Below are 18042 nucleotides of genomic sequence, written 5' to 3' on the forward strand. Positions count from 1 at the left end.
CCAGACCCCACCGTGATAAGTGAATTTCAACCAAGTAGGATTCCTTAGTTATAAATCAACGACCTTACAACCTTCTAAATGCAGTTTTTAACATTATTAGAGCCATCTAGATGTAAATTTAAGACATAAATAAGACTTGTGTGTGTTGCAATGCAGTCGTCCCTCGTTTATTGTGGTTAACTGGTTCCAAATCCGGCCGCGATAAGTGAATTTCCATCAAGTAGGATTCAACATTAATAAGCTGAATATTTTTGTAGTTAGGGCACACAAAACCTGATAGAGTAAAACTGCTAAATTCGAACTGTGATGTGATAGTGTTATTAATTCTAATTATAACATAGCAATTCTACTAATATAGAAATAAAATAAACTTAATTCTAGTATAATCGGTTCGATATGAAACAATTATATTGGTAGTAATTGTTTCGGCGATATTAACATAAAAATATCTTGAGGTTTCTATGAAACAGCAGTGGTAATTACACCAATACGAAATTTATTCCCAAAATTCAATCTGGCATAAGTAAGAGGTGACCCAGTTTGTGTCTCTTTGTTATCCACTCATACAGATGTGTGTGTGTGTGTGTGTGGGTGTGTGTGTGGGTGTGAGCACGGTGCCATTGCTCTGAGGTCCAGCTGGCCTTCTATAATCAGCTTTTAGAAACAAAGCTAAAAACAAAGAGACACATGTCCAAAACCAGTCCTGTTTACTCCAGTCCTTGCTAACATTCAGTGCATATTTATAAAAGTGTATGTTTTGGTTTGGGAAGAGCCCGCACACTTGATACGATGCAGCTAGCTACAATGCTGGGATGACAACAAATATTGTTAGATCACCATTGGAGCACGCTGTTGTGTTTCTAGAGCAGTGTGTCAGTGTGTTTTGATGCATGTGCATGTGGCTTGCATCTGGACACTCTTAATACGGTTTAATCCCCTTTTCTGTCAGCCAGTCAGCCTTGTGCTCAGGCCCATCCGCGATACATCTGCGTATCATTCATCTTTTAACAGAATGCACGCATCCCATAATGTCTCGTTAGCATGTGTGGAATAAATGCTGCTTGTGTTAAGGTAAGAAAACTTCTTTTTAAATATTTTCAGTGATAGTACATCCCCCCACATTGAATAATGACAACGCACATGAGGAGGGGATACACAGGGGTTTTTCTAAAACAAAAGAAGAAAAAAAAGGCAGTGAACTTTTGCTTACACACACTGGACTGTTTTTGCAGACAGAATGGTTTGGATTATTGCACCACCAGTTTAACATGCAGCACATGAAGATGATTGCCGTGAGCATGCCAATAATTTTACTGTGATTATGTGATAAGAGTTTTTGGGCAATAGCCGTTTTGTGAGTGTTGCTCAGACCTGAAAACAGAGCCAGGGCAATAAGTCTGTGTTTTTCTGTACAGAGAAAGTATTTTGGTGCATGAAGTTTTGCAATGCCATGCTTGCATACGCAGAAAGGCAGCACTAATGGATTTGGGTTACATTGCTAAATCAACGCAGCTCCAAGCCAATCTTTATGATCCATTTTACACTGGGGGCCACTTTTGCCAGGGTCCCTTTGCCAGCTGGCAAAAACCTACAGGCCAGTGATAGCTCGAGTGAGGTATGCAAAATTCCTCTTGCCGAACACATACATGTTGTTTTCTCATCACAAGGCTGCTTGTGGTCCTGCCTTATGGTAAGGTTTAATGGAATGAGGGTATATGCACCGTGCACAGTAAGTCTGCAGACAGCTAAAGTAGGGAGAATGTGCGGTGGTTAGAGTTTGGGTGGAGACGGCAAAATTTACTGTAGCACTGCAGACAAATATGCATGGACTCCACCCTCAGCGAATGATCAACTCCTCTGTCATCACCGTCTTTATCATGCAGACAGAGATTGATACTCAAGGATTGAATTCTTTTGGATTCCTCTGGCAAAAAAAAAAACAAAAAAAGAGAGTAACTGCTGTATTCATGGAAGCTGGCAGAAATCCCCAATATCCACACTCAAGTAAGCTCCCAGTTTTCCAAGTGGCCTCCCCCTTTTGACAGTTGTTGGTGCATGTCTTGTTTTGAAAAATGGATTATGAAATTGATGTCTTCTTTAGCGACCATGCAGTACTGTTTGCCAAGCTTTTCTCCTGAGCGCACTTCTGTTCAAACTCCCCGTGGATGACTCATATTTCAGGGCCAATGTTTAATGGGTCAGGTAAGGCAAGGAAAGGCGACAAGTGAACTACAAAAGGTCCAGATCCGAACAATGAGAGATTGATAGCATGTCTTGTGCAATGGAAGTCATGATCAATGTCTCATTTGTTGTTTCCAAATCTGGCTTCTTGTTCAGAAGTAAACATGATCCACCCACCAAGCTTCAAAGCACCACTCGGACGAGGGGGAATTCCGGCCTTTTATCAGATTACTGCACCAGGAAAGCTGTTAATGCTATATGTTCATTTATTTTTTATTGAGTAGATGCTGTTCTCTAGATCGGAAGGCGCTGAGGCTCCTTTACGGTATAATGTGACACTTTCACTCAAGAAGAAGTCCACGCATGCGATCAGGAGGAGAGGTGAGCATGAGTGATAGAGAAGAAGAGAGGAAAGACAATGGTTCAAAGCCTCTTCATTGGTATTTGATCTATTGTCCTCACTGGTCTTTAGAGACCACCACCACCAAGGAATCATCTTACTCAGTTGACTGGGTTTTGTACAGCTAAGATCTCCAGTTAGATTAAGTTCACTTAGCCAAGGGGATGAGGGAGTGATTACCCCGGGAACTTCATTTTGGGTGGGATGCACTATTTTTTTTTTAAAAATGAAAAAGAACCGTTGTAGTAGTAGTAGTAGTCATACTTTTTCATACATTTCAACAACAGTCACTTTTACAAGGTCAGCTTGTCTTGCTCGTCAGGTGGGTGAGCGATGGTCTTCCAACCTGAAGGTTGCTGGTTCCTCCATCCTCCCGTGACCATGTCAAAGAATCCTTGGGCCAGACACTGCCCCCAGTTGCCCCTGATGCTGTGTCATCATGATGGCTTCCATCAAGGATTTTCATAGTCGCATCCGAGTCGTTAGATTTTGTACATAGTCGACTAAGAGTGGAATATACATGTATATAGGCCTATTCTATATATATATATAGGCCTATAGTTTAAAGAGCACCGCAAATGCCGATGTTTAAACAAACAGATCTCATTTGCAACTTTTTCCACATCCAAGAAAAATGCCAAAACACTCAGATAAACAAACAAATATGGTGGGTGTGCAACAACAGTACCTTTATTTCTTTAGGGACACAGAAAAACAAAAGAATGATTAGACCACACTTGTTTCTTCAGTTTCTTGTTCATTTTAATGCCTGATACAACTAAACGTACCTCAGTTTGGACAAATGTAACAATGACAACAAAAATAGCTCAAGAGTTACACCTTTTGACAGTACAATGCTATAGCTATTCATGTAAGAACTTAAGTGATTTTGGTTATTATCAAGAAAACCATGGAAGTTGCTAGATATCAGCCCTTAAATTAAACCCTTATGAGCTATATTTGTTATCATCATTATATTTGTGCAAACAAATGTGCCTTCAGTTGTACCAGGTATTAAAATGGATCAATAAAGTGAAGAAACAAGGGTGGTCTAACCATTTTTTCCATGACTGTATTTTATAGTTTTTTTGTGTTTTATGCTCTGTTTATCTTGCACTGTTGTCCAGCACTTTGGTTCAGCTATAGCCGATGTAAGGGGCTGTATAAATACAGTTTGATTGCTTGCTTGATTGATTGATGGAAAACTGCTGGACATACACGGTGCAAATGAGGCTGTTTTCAAGCCTGGTTTTGAGTAGACCCACTCACTTTTAAACTGTGAGTAGCAATTTCATACAGCTTGGGATGCATTTCTGATGCGTCTGAAATGTGGATGCTGCAACAATATCTAGTACAGCTGAATCCGATTTACAGCTCGACTTTCCACACTTTGTGCTTCAAAAGGACGACCAGAATGAACAAATCATGTCACAAAGTGACAAGTGCTTGTCTCGCTCTGTTTCTTTCTCTGAGTTTATGGTACAGATACTGTACATGCGCAAATAGTAGGGATGAGCCCGATACTCGTTTTAGACGAGTATCCGTTACGGATAATGCATTTTTGCCGAGTAGGAGCATGAAACGAGTACAGCTCATTATCCGTAATCGTGATGAAGGAAAATCCTCATTGGGTAACTACTTATGTATTTACTCTTCACGCTCTGTGATTGGCCAGTCACACACAGCGACCGCCCCTCCCTAGACAGACTCCCACCAGCCAGAGAGAGGAGTACTGTATGTGGTGCATTTGACAAGACGGGGTTGAAAACGGCTCATGCCTCCACTCCGGACGGGTTTTTTTTTTAGGTTTTCCTCAGCTCAGCTCGTATCTAAAGTGACTTGGTAAACTTGTTTCGTTACTTACGCGGTGCATTTTGACAAGACGGAGCTGTAAACGGCTTGTGTTGCGTCGGTCACTGCCGGTGTTTAGTTATGTTTTGTTTTTTATTCGTCTGCCTGCTTCTAATTTGGCGGGTGATATAAAGTCAGTTGGAAAACGTTGCTCGAATGACTGAACGCGGTGCTTTTGAGAAAACTACAGTGAACAAGGCTGACAGGTTGTTTCCCTGTTTGCCATCACTGAATGTTTGCAACTTCACACAGATCGTTACAAAATACTAAGCATATAACTTTGTTGTCGCATGGTTTCCCATCCCATGTCCACAGATGGCAGAAACATCATCTTCGTCTTTGTTCTGAAGGTCGACAACAGCTTGAAACGCGATACATGTACAACTCAAACAGTATGGCTGTCAGTGTTTCTGCACTGTGTAATAACTTTAAAGTGGACAGTATATGCCAGCTCTGCTTGAGAGAGCACAAATATTGACTTTCCCTGAGTGCTGGCGACCTACGCAACTCCGCTGTAGTATTGCCATCATTTTAGGCTTATTCTGCATATGCTAATGCTCTGGTTAAAATATGAAGGTATTGGCAAAGAGAGTGTAATTCTTGTTTTGTTAGGTAGTGAAAATAAGAACATGTGTGATGTGTTAAAAAGACATTGCCTGTTCTTTTACGTGATAGTATTAAACAACGGCCCATTTTATTCTTGAGCAGACGTCTCCCTCTTGTAATTACCATTTGGCTCGACTGGCCTCTGTTGCAGAATTGATGTTGAGAAAAAAATGTCAGTAAAAGCCCAAGCAGGAACACATCTCAGAGTGCAACCGCAATGGATGAGACTTTGAGGATGCTAATTAAACAACATTGTGATTTATTGACAGTAACAAAACATTCACTGTTTCCATGCCAGAACTTGGGTTGTTGGAAAATGTACCACTTTGTTGCAGCACTTCCCTTTTGTTCTATTCAAAAACAAGAGGAAAAAGACAGCCAGTACTTCAAGGTTGTATCAGCTGACCTGCACAGAGTGTATTTGTTTGAACTGAAAATGAGGTAAAGAGTGAAGACGTCAGTGATTAGTGATAGTTTCACAACTTACATAAACTTGTGTGGGTGATTTGGTAATGAGACTGATTAGGCCTCATAAAAAGCCTCCCCAGCTTTTCTCAGCTCAGAGAGCCTGGCTTTGGGCTGGCCCATGAATGAATGGGACAGAGATGTTATCTGGCCTTAGGGAGGATGTTTTGGGAGTGGGAGTGGAAGAGCTGTGGGGCTTCAGTGTGCTAATGCAGCTAACAGCCAGGAAGGGAGAGTGTTGACTCTGCAGATTTAAGCCTACTGATGGCTATGGGGCTAAATACTGACCCCATGGACTAATAAAGAAAATCACCCCAGGCACGAGCCGCGGAGGTCAGAGGTAACAGCGTGGCTGGGAAAAACACAGGCCGTGGCTTTCCATCACTACACTGCCTGATTGAAATGACAGTTGAAGACCGATGAGGGTAACTGTGTTTATTTGTGTCTTTGTTACGCGGTGAACAAGCACAAAGATATGCCTGGCACGACCAGGGGTGACATCGCTCCTGTATGCTGTCTGGCTCTGGGATCTTTGCACTAGTACAATAAGGACTTCCTGTCTGCTGTCAGATTCTGATGCATTCCATCCAGGCCTGGGATAAGCCGAGGGGGCAAAGCTGTGACGTGATTGTGTTCATAAGGGTTTGTGCATACAAATGCTAATCACGCTAACAACATGGCTGCTTTCCCCTATTGTTTTTGTGATATACAACAGTGGATCGGGGGTGTTACGAGCAGATGCAGCAATATGTTCTGTTTTTCTGTCTTCCCAAAATGTATTTGATATTTAATAGGGGTGAAACAATACAAGTACCCGTATCGAACCGTTCACTACACATGCGTACTGAACCATGACCCCTGTATCAAACAATACGCGGTTTCATACTGATTTTATCAACTTCTGACAGTGCTCAGTGCATCTGCAATCAACTACTCCGGCTTAGGTTGCGTTGTCAAGCGCAGAGCCACTGAGCTCCGCCTCCCACATTCATGCCATGCTGAAAATGTTGAAAAATGTTGGCAATTTCAATAAAATTCTCATTAAAAAAGGCAAAGTAATTTATTTTTTGCATTGAAAAAATATCAATCCGTACCCCAAACGTATCGAACCGAACCCAACCGTGAATTTTGCGTATCGTTGCATCCCGATACGCGAGTAATGAATGATTCAGTTGCAACATTTCAAAAACTCACGTCATAATTCTTTTAGCACAGTGTTTGTCTGACTTTCTATTCCTGTCGGCTCTCCTTCGGCTGGCAAATATTCAAGCAGGCTACGAGGTATGACTGGTACATGCGTCTTTTTATTGGGCTTTAGGGCAGCTCTCCCGACAGACTCTGCCTAGCAACAAGACAAACAATGACAACAATTCTGTTTATCTACATTTTACTGCTGTGTCTACGAGATAGGCAAGACTTTATTTCAGTTATGAAATCTCATAATGAATGACAAAGAATCTTTGCTGTGTGTATATTTATAACACGACCTTTGGAAAAGAAATTGGAACGAAAAACAGTGAAATCGCTGTAGTGCTGAGCTACAATGGAATCTGCAATTTAAACTGTCCAATGTGAAATGTGGATTTTAATGTTAGAGTTAGTACGAGTCCAAGCATGAGTCAAACAGTCTTCGTGCATGACGTCACATAAGACTTCAGCTCAGTGAGCATCTAAAGTTCAACAGCCGAAGTATGTTTAGTTTTTCCGTGTATGCCACACAGGATGACACCAGTGATGACAACAAAGAAGTGTCATGATAACCATGAAATACAAAATGGAACTTACTGTAGTGTGACATAGGAAAGGGACTGGCAATGACGGTGATGACGATAATAGAACTGCAAAGTTTGCAAATATTTCGTACATGTGGGAAACATTTATTCAGTTTTATTCACTAAGCTAAAGATAAAAGTGTTTAATACCACAAACTTACGTGTATTAATCCAAAACACCCTCGTCCCTTGTTTATCGTGGTTAATTGGCTGCAGACCCGACCGTGATAAGTGAATTTATGTGAAGGAGGTTCCAATATTAATAAATGGGATATTGTTGTAGTTAGAGCATAAAAAAAAGATTAACGTCAGCCTATCATCCATCCTCGCTATGACGTTTGGTTTGTCACTCGATCGCTCTATAGAGACAAAGAAGGTGAGAAATGCTATTGAATTCAAGATAGAAGTTGTAGCAAAGTATGAAGATAGTCTGTTGCAATAGCATTGTAATGTAAACGTAGTAACTTTTTAACACAGGTGGCAGGGGAACGTTTTAATGGGGACACATAACAGAGAGCGACCCACGCCAGTGTGTGTAAAGATGAATGTACCTGCTGCTGAAGTTTACAATAAAGTTCAAGTGAGCACAGCACAGCTCTTTAAGGCAGGGGTCACCAACGTTTTTCCTTGTGAGAGCTACTTTTACAAAATGAAAATGGCCAAGAGCTACTCATTTTTGTAACATTTATTTTCAGAGCTTATTTTAAACCCAAACAAAGCAAATATGCTTGTTTTACCAAAACATGAACAAAATGCTGGTGTCCACAACTCACATTTTGTATTTCAGGATGCATTTCTTTCTACTGTTCTTTCATTATTAACTGAAAACCTGAATGAAAAGCAGACTCACCACGTTGATGACCCCTGCTTTAAAGCTACGTGAAACAACGTCTCCCGCCCCCTCCTCGCTCAACTTATTACCGTGTTCACCACCAGGTTTTCAAAAAAGGTAAAAGTGAGGCTTAATGTTAATTTATCCATTTCATTTGCTATTTAGATGTATGTTTTCTGCATGTAAAACTACAAGGATTCTCTATGAAATGTGTTTTGTGTTCATATGTTTGGATGTCTGCAATGGATTCATTAGATTTACATGATTTCCTATGGGAACAATTTATTTTTGAAGGGATGAATGATGAAAACCAAGGTTCCTCTGTATTTTGTTGTTGTTGAATTTGCATAAATATTCTAAAGATTGGGAAATGTCATGTATCTTATACTTGTGGCCTGATGGTTTCCTTCCTCATGAGGCTACGGTAAATTTGTCCCAAAGAAAAGATGTCCACGAACAGTACCAATCGTGTTGAGGCCCGTGACTACTGTTGCCATCTGCTCACTATTTCCTCTCCTGAAGATGATAATTGAAGCTGAAATCACTTTTCTCTCTTGGTTTAAGAGTGAGCTCGGGTCTGTCACTGAAGTCTCCACCACAATAGTTACAGCTCGTGTTTGTATTCTTTATGGAGCTATTCTCCCCGCTTGGCTCTTGAAACATCTGCCCCCCAGATCAATATGGGCCATCTAATCACCTGACACACTTAATTAAAATCTCATGACAGGCATCAAAGGGCATGGCGCCCAAAAGGGGGGAATGTATATGAGCCTGCGGTGTGCACAATAGAGGATGCTAAAATCCTTCCTCTGCTTTAGTGAAAATAGGTCACTGTTGGCAGCTGAGGCTAACGTGTCCAGGTCTGGCCTGTTGTCAAGCGTGCTGCTCACCGAATTTAACACCCTTTGTGTCATCGTCTCGGCACTAATCTGTCTTTTCTCTGAGTGTTAAAATTAATTTGCAGTGATTTCTTTGAACGCACACGCATCTTCTCGGAGACCTCAAACGGACAAGTTGCCACTTGGAGTCCTTTGTCCTTGATCTTGCCCATTCTAAACACCCATGACAGGCGCTTTGAGATGCCTGCCTGATGAGGCATCCAAATGACCACACTTGTCTGCCTGTGAAAAACATCCCATGACAAAAGACAAGCCCGGAGCAACAAACAATACCGCACACTGAATTCCAGAACTGCCCGAGTCAGAGTCCGGCTATCGTTGCTTGGTGATGTGCAGCGACGATAATCTGCTTGGCTCAGAATTGACAGATAAAACATAATTTGATTTAACATTATCTTCTCACAGCTAGACTCAACAGTGCATATCCGGAAAGGGGAACATGAGCGAAGGAGATAACTTTATCGGAGTGCTTGGCGACGACACAAAATGGTGTACCCATGGGAAAAGTGGAGAAACAAGTGTTTAGTGGTGCTCATAATGCCATTAAGAGAAAAACGAGCCGCGGAGCACCCTGGAGGGAGTCACATCTTGTAAAGCAGGTTTCTATCTGCCTGTTGTGCACAGAGTCCAGGCCAGTTCCATGCTTCTCTGTCTCTGTCTCTATCGCTTGTCTTTTTAGTCTCTCATCCTCTTTTATCTGCCTTTATTTAATCTGTCCGTCTGTGTATATCTCGCTCACCCACTCAAACAAACTGTCTGCGCTGTTTGCCTCTGGCCATGAAACAAAGATGACACAAACGTTTCTGATGGCTGATGCGACCTCGCTCAAAAATAACTATAAAGGAGATAAACGTACAAACTTCATGGTGAAAGGCAACAGCGTGAAGGGATGGAAAGAAAAAAAGGTAAAAGTGGAGAGAGAGAGCGAGAGAGAGAGTATAGTGTTTGTCAATGGGTGTGGTGTAAGAGTTCCTCTCATCCAATTAAATATCCATCACAGTCAAGGGAATCACATCCAAGCGAGACAATCATCCAATCTAAAACAAGTGATTTTGTGGAGTTTAGTAGCCACACTGAGCGTGAGAACAGCTCTCATTCTCACAGACAAAAAAGCCCCTGAATGATTTGATAATAGAATCTTTTGGTCTCCTGTCAGTAAACAACGTTTGGGATCTAAATGTGTGTGTACAGATTACCAGAGGATACTGCCTTTTTATTGTCACTGATAAATACGACAGTTCAAGGCTTAAATTTAAATGTTCCGCTTTTCTCATGGTAGTTTAGATCAAAGCAACTTGCAATACTTCTTTTCTCTTCCCCCGCTCATGTGCTCACACTTCAACCCCCCAAAACCAAGTCTGCCTTGCTCCCGCTAATCATTGGTGGTCTCCTGACTGCCAACAGTAATTGATTAGGGAGCAGAGTACTGCTGGGCGAAGGTGGGGGGATAGAGGGGAAAGTTCAACCCACAAGTTCTCAAGGTCACTGCCCTCTCCTTCCCCCCACTAAACTCTTTTTCTCATGCTATTAAGTGTCAGCCACAAGGGAAGCTGCAAAGATCTGGCACACTCTGGAAGTCTGAATGGTGGCAAACAGGAAGACACATTGCTTCTGCATGGGAGATGCTCCAGTGAAAGTCGAGTCCTGTCTGCTGAAAACAAAGCATTTTAAGGCAGACGGAAAGTTGACTGTCACAGGAAATGTGACGGCGTTTCAGGCAGGCGTCCTCCATGAACGAATATTGATGTTGGCTAAAAAGAAGGCTCAGACACTCCTGGATGTATGTGTGAGCATGCATGTAGACAAGCTCAACAAGTGCAGCGACGTCCAGCAAGGCAAACAAACCGAGGCTGAGTTAAGCGCAAATGATGGTGATCGTTGGAAATGTACATGGTCATTGGGGGAGTGGAGACTAATGGCTTTCTGTGTCTGTCTCACTTATTTCTCCTAGAAGTGGCCCCAGGCTATAGCAGCTGTGTAGCATTCATCTTTGTCTCCTGCGTCTGTCTGTCTCCTAGCATCTGTCATAAGGGTCTCAGTTTTCATAAATTTGTCAGTTTGGTTGCAGATTTTCAAGTGATTTCAAACATTATCTGTATAACAAGGATGGGGGGACATTAATCTTACATACATCTTTTAGTTTCCTCACCACATGGGTATATTAAAACAACATGTAACGGGGATTATGGTAAAACTTGATATCTTTTCAAATAGATGATCAAGATATCATGAAAGCTGGCTTTAGAGTGCTGTGAATGAAAAGCGCTTGTGTGGTTTAACTCTCTCCAGACTTGTGAATACCAAAGGAGGTGGTTCTAAGAAGTGGTGGGTTCTGGTTTATGTCCTGTCAATGTTGTAAGCCTGCTCTCTACTGCCCCCCTTTGTTGGGCATGCAGTATTGATTGGGAGTATCTCAAGGGAAACGTCAATTAAGATTCCTTCATGTATCGTGCAATTTTAACATTTCACAATCATGCAGAATTGCACTTCTTTCTAAATGTCTCATGTTCCTAAAAATGGTTCACAGCTGTTTCCTCATGAGCGGAAGCAAACATTCCTTACCTTGCCAATGGTGCTTTTGTGCTGTGATGTTTCTCAGTTTCTTTGCTTTGTTGTGGTATATTCTAATGTGAGGTAAACTGAGCCCACATAGTTTCCCATTACCCTCCCTCCCGCTCCTCTGAGATGTTATGGGAGAAAAGCCACCCAGTCTCTGGGACTAATGCTGGTATCTGCCTGAAACCACCAATACAAATGCCTGGAAAGATTGGGAATGTTACAAAATGTGTCAAGAAATCAATACACAATCCACACTGGCCACAACATTGGGTAGGCTACACACAAACAGCACTGCACACCACAATAATACATATTGTAATCATTCAAATTGGAGCATTATTATCTTTGTAAATTTGGAAAAATGACATTCTTACTGAGGCAAGGACTTGAAACACAACAAACCAACAAACTGTTTACTAATATTCGTTACTGTGATGTAAGATTACATTTCAAGGACAGGAAATGTCCAACTATGCAACATTTGACATGGAATTCAATGTAAACAAAGCGCTCAAACACAAATATACACTAACATCAACAAACCTTTCATGCCAAAATGCAAATCCAAGGTAAGAGGTGGATGACTGCACAATATTCCCATCCTTCTACTGCTACTTTATGGGCGTGAGAAAAAAAGCAAAACAGATATCATCTTTTCATAGAAACCTCCAATGTGGGCGATGTGGTAAAAATGGTTTTGTGCCGGTGCTGGATGACTTATCATGCAGCAGACAACAGGACTGGGCCTGTGGAATCCGATGCCATAGGGGGTGTACAGCCAAGCATCCGCCGGCCCATATTCTCACCTGTTTCCAAACACGCTGCAGGGAAACTGAACTCTGACTTGTAATAATATGATCACAAGCCCAAACAACACATAAGAACAGCGGTGTCCAAACTTTTTCCACTGAGTCACATACTGAAAAATTCAAAGATGCTTTGATATTTTGTAAACCAACATGTAGATATGCTCAGAAGTTCTATATAGCTTCTACAGCTATACAGCTTTGTGATACACAGTACTTAAAAAAGCGTATTAGTACGAACTTTGGTCTTCGCTCATTTTCTCCCATTTTTGCAGTTATTTCAAATTTTCTTACCGTAATATTAGAACTTTATTCGCATAACATTGTAAATTTTTTCCCAACATAATTTCTCAAAAATTACAACTTTTTTTGTTTTGTTTCTTATATTACAACTTCAAATTATTTTTTCTTTAATGTTTCAAATTAAAGACACTAAATATACATCATTTTTCCTCATAATAATACAAGTGTATTCTCATAAAAATGCAACTTTTTTTCTCGTTAGCATACAACTTTTTTCCACTTTGTCGGAAAATTACAGATGTTTTTTTCATTTCTGCTGTTGTTTTTTTTAAATGTATTTTCCAACTATTTCAGCTTTCTTCTTGCAGATTTTATTCTCGTGATTATTAATTTATTCGCATAATATTTGACTGTAGGCTGCACGGTTAGCATGTTGGCCACGCAGTCAAGAGATCATGAAGACCTGGGTTCGACTCTCTGCTTGTGTGGAGTTTGCATGTTCTCCCCGTGCGTGCGTGGGTTTTCTCCGGGTACTCCCACATTCCAAAAACATGCATGTTAGGTTAAGGTTCATTGGCGACTCATAATTTTTTGTATTTTAACTATTTCTTTAATACTGTATTCTCAGAAAATTATGACTTTTTCTTATTATATTACAACTTTTTTCTCCAATATTTTGACTTTATTCTTGTAAAATGACTGCAGATTTTTTCCATTTTCGCTCGTTTTTTTTTTTTTTTTTAGTTTTCTTGTTAAATTGTATTTTTAGAATGTGGCATAGGCTGTGAATGGTCCCTGGGCCACACTTTGACACCCTGCATCATGATAATATATCTATTTATTCTATAATATGAAGTCTTTTGGGCATGTTGTCCTGTTGCAGCACTTTGGAAGAGATGCTGTCCACATGATGATGCTGCTTAACATATCAAAGCACCCTGATTAAAGCCTGCATTCACTTCAAGTGCTCACCTGACCTGCAGTGTGCGAACCTCTCCTTAGCAACACGTGTTGCAAATGAGTACTTATACTGCAGATGCTGCATATATCCCACACCAAATCCTATCCTGATGGGCATGGTTGTGGATTTTTCCTTCGGGTGTTCATGTTCAGCAGCCAGCCGATATGGAAAGCCCTGTTGCAAACTCCAAGAAACTGCAGACTCGTTGGTTCCTTAAGAGAAGCGAGCGTCTTTCAGAACGGCTCTTCTGTTGTTCATTTTCATGTCTGCAAGGTGAGGAGGAGGATCTGTTGCATGAACAGGAGGAGAAGATAAATGGAGGCCCTCGGCATCTACATGTGGGTCAACAGGGATCATGTGATAAGGACACTATCCATATTACAGTGGAGGATTTAGGGATAGTTAATAGCAGTTTCATCCTGTTTGAGGAGGACCCCGTGACCCAGAGAAACAACTTGGGCCGCTCGGCTAGCTCTGTGTCGGCCTGTCTGAGAGCTCTAAAGAAGAAACGGCTGCAGCGTCTGTCCTCTCTGCCTCTTCAGCCTCGAGCTAGGCAAGCTAACCCTTCTACAAGTGGGGAAGATGACGAGGATGAGGATGACACCTTTCTGTTTGGAAGTGGCAACAACAGCACCCCTGCTTCTGGGAGCCTCTTGGCACACCCTGTGATCAATTTGATTCCACCCACTCCATCGGATGTTATTGATGATGATCAGTTCTTTGACATAAATTCCGAAGAGAGCATGGTTTATAGTCCAGAGAGTGATGGCCACGGCTTTGCTCTTGGTGATGAGAAGACAATGGAGAATGTGGAGATGGAGGAGGCAAAGTTGGGATTGATAATGACTGAGAATCAGGTTTGTGTTGATCGAACAACAGATTGTGAGGAGGAGAAAAGTGATCATTTAACAGAGGAAAGGGAGACACTGTCAAACAAAGATGGGGATGACGAAAAACCAAAGGCCATATTTTCTCGAAGTGTTTACCAGGTGGCTCCACTTCATGTGCTGCCCCAAAAACGTGAGTTTAACACTGATAACATCTCCACTGATGCTCTGAATAGAATACTATTCGTTTTTTTGTGTGTTTTAAATGGCAATGTAACTGACCGTTTGTCGATGTGGTTCTTTACGGTGGTGTTTCGCACAACATAGTAAGACGTAATAATGCAGCGAATTACTCCTCCACCACAGAAAATGACACAAAAAACAACTTAACCGATTACCACAGAACTTTAAAAACTGATAGAGCCCTAAAGTAGTGCACTAAAAATCTCTGTTATAAGTGCACAGGGTTCCAAGCAGAGCAGATGTCTTGTAGCAGATGGTGGAAGGCTGAGGTTACATCCATTAGAGACTTGACTTAAGATATCGTCTCTAAAGAACATAACCAATAATGATATTAGTAGTAATAGCAGTGGTTTGTCTCCTAACAAAAGTGTAATATTTCTGTTACAGACAACTTCAACAGTGGAATAAAACTTTTGCCCTTCACTGAGCTCAACTTGGGTGAGTTTTCTTTGTCAGACACATGTACTAAGTAAGTATTTGTGTTCAGATTTAAAAGGTCTGTTTCCATTTGGAACTATAGAGGCGAGGTAAACGGCACCAGATGATGGTCGACATCATCCAGCTGTTGAGCTCAGTTCCCCATTCAGATGAAATTGCAGTCATTATGAGACATGGCTACAGTACCTCGAACACCTCCTTTGGGAGTAGCAGAAGTTCCCCTTTGTTGGAATCCCATTTTAGCTATTGTGTGTGTGTAGTCCCAGTGCTTGGCTGGGTCGGTGGTTCCCAGGTTTTGGGTTCCTGTGACTCAGCATGCTATCCTCCCTCAGTCGTCAGTCAAGGAGCTCTTTCTTTACTCTCAAACCAGCCGAGGGCAATAATACTGAAAGAGATAGCCGTCGTGTGCATAAATGTGTTGAAAAGGTCTTATGCTGAAGTATTAGCTTTTTACCTACAAAGGATTTTGCAATACATGTTAAAGTGATTTCCACAGTATTTTTTTGCGCTGATATGGATAACGGTGTGGATTCTGGACTTTCCACACGCCATTGCCAGGACAGCTGAGTGGTTTGAATGACTGAACCGAATGCATTTTGATTGCTCCTTGCCAGTTTTTTAAGATAACCACCAGATTTTAGAATAGAAATAATAGGAATACCCAAAATCATTTGCAAGGTCAAAACCCCCGGCACAGTCGTTGACTCGCTAGTAAATTTAAGAACATAATAAAGACATAATAAATGATACTATGCTCCCGCATGTTATCTGCTACAGCACAACAGAAATAAACTTGAAATAAATGATCTGTTGCAGTGATGCAGGGATGTGCAAATGTTGGGACAAGGCAACAGGCTACATCTCAAATGCTCAGTTTGAGTACACCGTAATCCAATCTCCAAATCTCTCAATTTAAGGGTTATCCACACGGAAATGTTTTCAGGTCAAGACGGCTAAGTATTTTATCGTTTCAGCCTTTCATCCACACGGAAATGGCATTCGGTATTTTTGGAAAACTGCTTCCAGAGTGGCAAAATCTGAATGCCGGCTTGTCATTTACGTATAGACAGCTGAACCGCTGTTTTACAGAAACAATGGCGTCACAGACCCGTTGCCACCCCGTCGCCGTCACATGACCAGAAGTGAGTTTTGACAACAAACCAACATAATATCCAAATATTTTGACGGACATGACTCACCCCAGTCGACACTCTCCTGATATTTGTTTGTATTATTGTATTATTATTGTATTTTTGTATTATTAAGAAGTAATTCCACTTCTTCTTAAGTCTCGATGAGCCTTGGAAAGCAGAAGATGACGGGTTTTCTTCTTCTATAGTTTGGTGCGTCACATGGTTCCATCTGCGTTGTCTGTTCGCAGCGCCACACGTGTGTGTTCCTTGTGTATTACATCGTTTTCAACCAGTGATCCGTTCCCATCTGGATGCAACTATTTACTAATCCAGCACAGTGTGGACGTGACTTTTTTTCAACCCGCCAAAAAAAAAAAAAAAAAAAAAATCCCAAGAACGGTCCCGTGTGGCCAGGGCCTAAAACTGCGCCCACTTTGACGACAAAATTCAGTACCATACGCTGCTGATCTAAATTAGGAATATTCAACCTTTGCATTATACTGACTGCCATTCAGATGAACAACACATTTAACGTATCAAGATAGGGCATTTCTCATCACTTGTGTTATTTGAGTGTCTTTGTGTGACTGACTTGACAAACGTATTCACACACATAATTGCCCAATGTGCATGTGTGTATTGGCATGCAAGGATGCAAAAGTCGTATGTGCGAAGCAGTCAAGCGTCTGAGACCTCACTCGAGTTTTGACATGTCCTGACAGAGCCCACTCTGGATGGGAGCAACGTCCATTTCTGCAGCGCTGCTAATTTCACCCTATAAGGAAACAGTTAGCTCCGTCGCTGAGCCTGCCCAAAATGTTCTGTCCTCTTGTTTTGATTGGACCCAGAGAAGATACAGGCTGTGTGAAGTCTGTGTACCACTGTGGTAGGGCTGTGGGTGTACGGCTACCCTCCATTAGCACTTTCTCCATCTTGAGATCCTTCTTCAATCTGTGGTGAAAAGATGCCACAGAGCAAGACAAAACAACAAAAAAGGGAGTTTCTCAGGGTTTCTCACCCTGTCTGGTCTGAGGTGACCCAAAAGAGGAGAGAAAACATGTTGCTACACGTCTCCTTGCATTGCTCACTCTACTGTGAGGGCACTTTGCTTGGCTTGACATTTTGATCCTCTTCAGACTGACTCACAGGCCAACCAGGTGATGAAGAGAGTGCCAACCGACTGGTCCCCCTCCTCCTCTTCCTCCTGTCTCTCATGGGCCCAGACAAGATTCCTTCGCTGACACACATAAACCCATTAACCGTCTTATCTGATTCTAACTGCATCTGCACTCCTATCTACGTCAAACTAACATTTCACAAACCTGAAATGGAAAACACGTGGGCCAGGAATTAGGCTGAATTATTTGTGGCGTAAACAATTCAACAGGGCTTACTGTTCTAGGAATTTGGAAAGGGGGACTCTCAACTATTCAACCAGAAAAAGGGAACTTTTCAACTCAGAAGTGTATATTCTAATTGGATATTCAAGCAAACACTACCTTGACAAAAGCGTTTCATCACTGAATGTTAATCCTTCATTTTAACGAGACATTTTATAGAATTCCACTGTTTCCCACAAGGCTGCATTCAAACTGTGCCGGGTGTGTGGGGTAAGCATAACGTCATCATCCAATTCTCATGATTGGCCGTGACGCATGTCCGTGTAATTTTTATGGATCCTCCCCTTCTTCACACAGTCATTAGATGGACTCACCAACTTTAATTGCAGACTTTGAAGTGTACACACGGTGCATTACATTAGCGCAGGGGTAATCAGCTAACATTCAAATAAGTCCAAATACAGAAAATGTCCTCAAGCTAAGGTC

General features: G+C 41.6%; 1 protein-coding gene across 3 annotated transcripts in view; it reads left to right on the top strand.

Annotated features, from left to right (window-relative positions):
- The first annotated feature begins 937 nt into the window (after positions 1 to 937).
- The window catches only part of LOC129193815 (uncharacterized), a 37337-nt gene continuing 20232 nt past the window's right edge, over positions 938 to 18042 (top strand). The window contains exons 1-2 of one of the 3 annotated variants that reach the window (XM_054798497.1): positions 969 to 1071; positions 15033 to 15083. Coding sequence is in view for 1 of the 3 variants with exons in the window: in XM_054798495.1 (XP_054654470.1) it covers positions 13740 to 14595; positions 15033 to 15083 (907 nt within the window). In the remaining 2 variants the exon portion in view is untranslated. Of the gene's footprint in view, positions 1072 to 13695; positions 14596 to 15032; positions 15084 to 18042 lie in introns of those variants that run through there. The other 2 variants (XM_054798495.1, XM_054798496.1) reach the window with 2 other exon arrangements.

This window comes from Dunckerocampus dactyliophorus, chromosome 14, assembly GCF_027744805.1.
Source record: "Dunckerocampus dactyliophorus isolate RoL2022-P2 chromosome 14, RoL_Ddac_1.1, whole genome shotgun sequence".
Classification (NCBI taxonomy): domain Eukaryota; kingdom Metazoa; phylum Chordata; class Actinopteri; order Syngnathiformes; family Syngnathidae; genus Dunckerocampus; species Dunckerocampus dactyliophorus.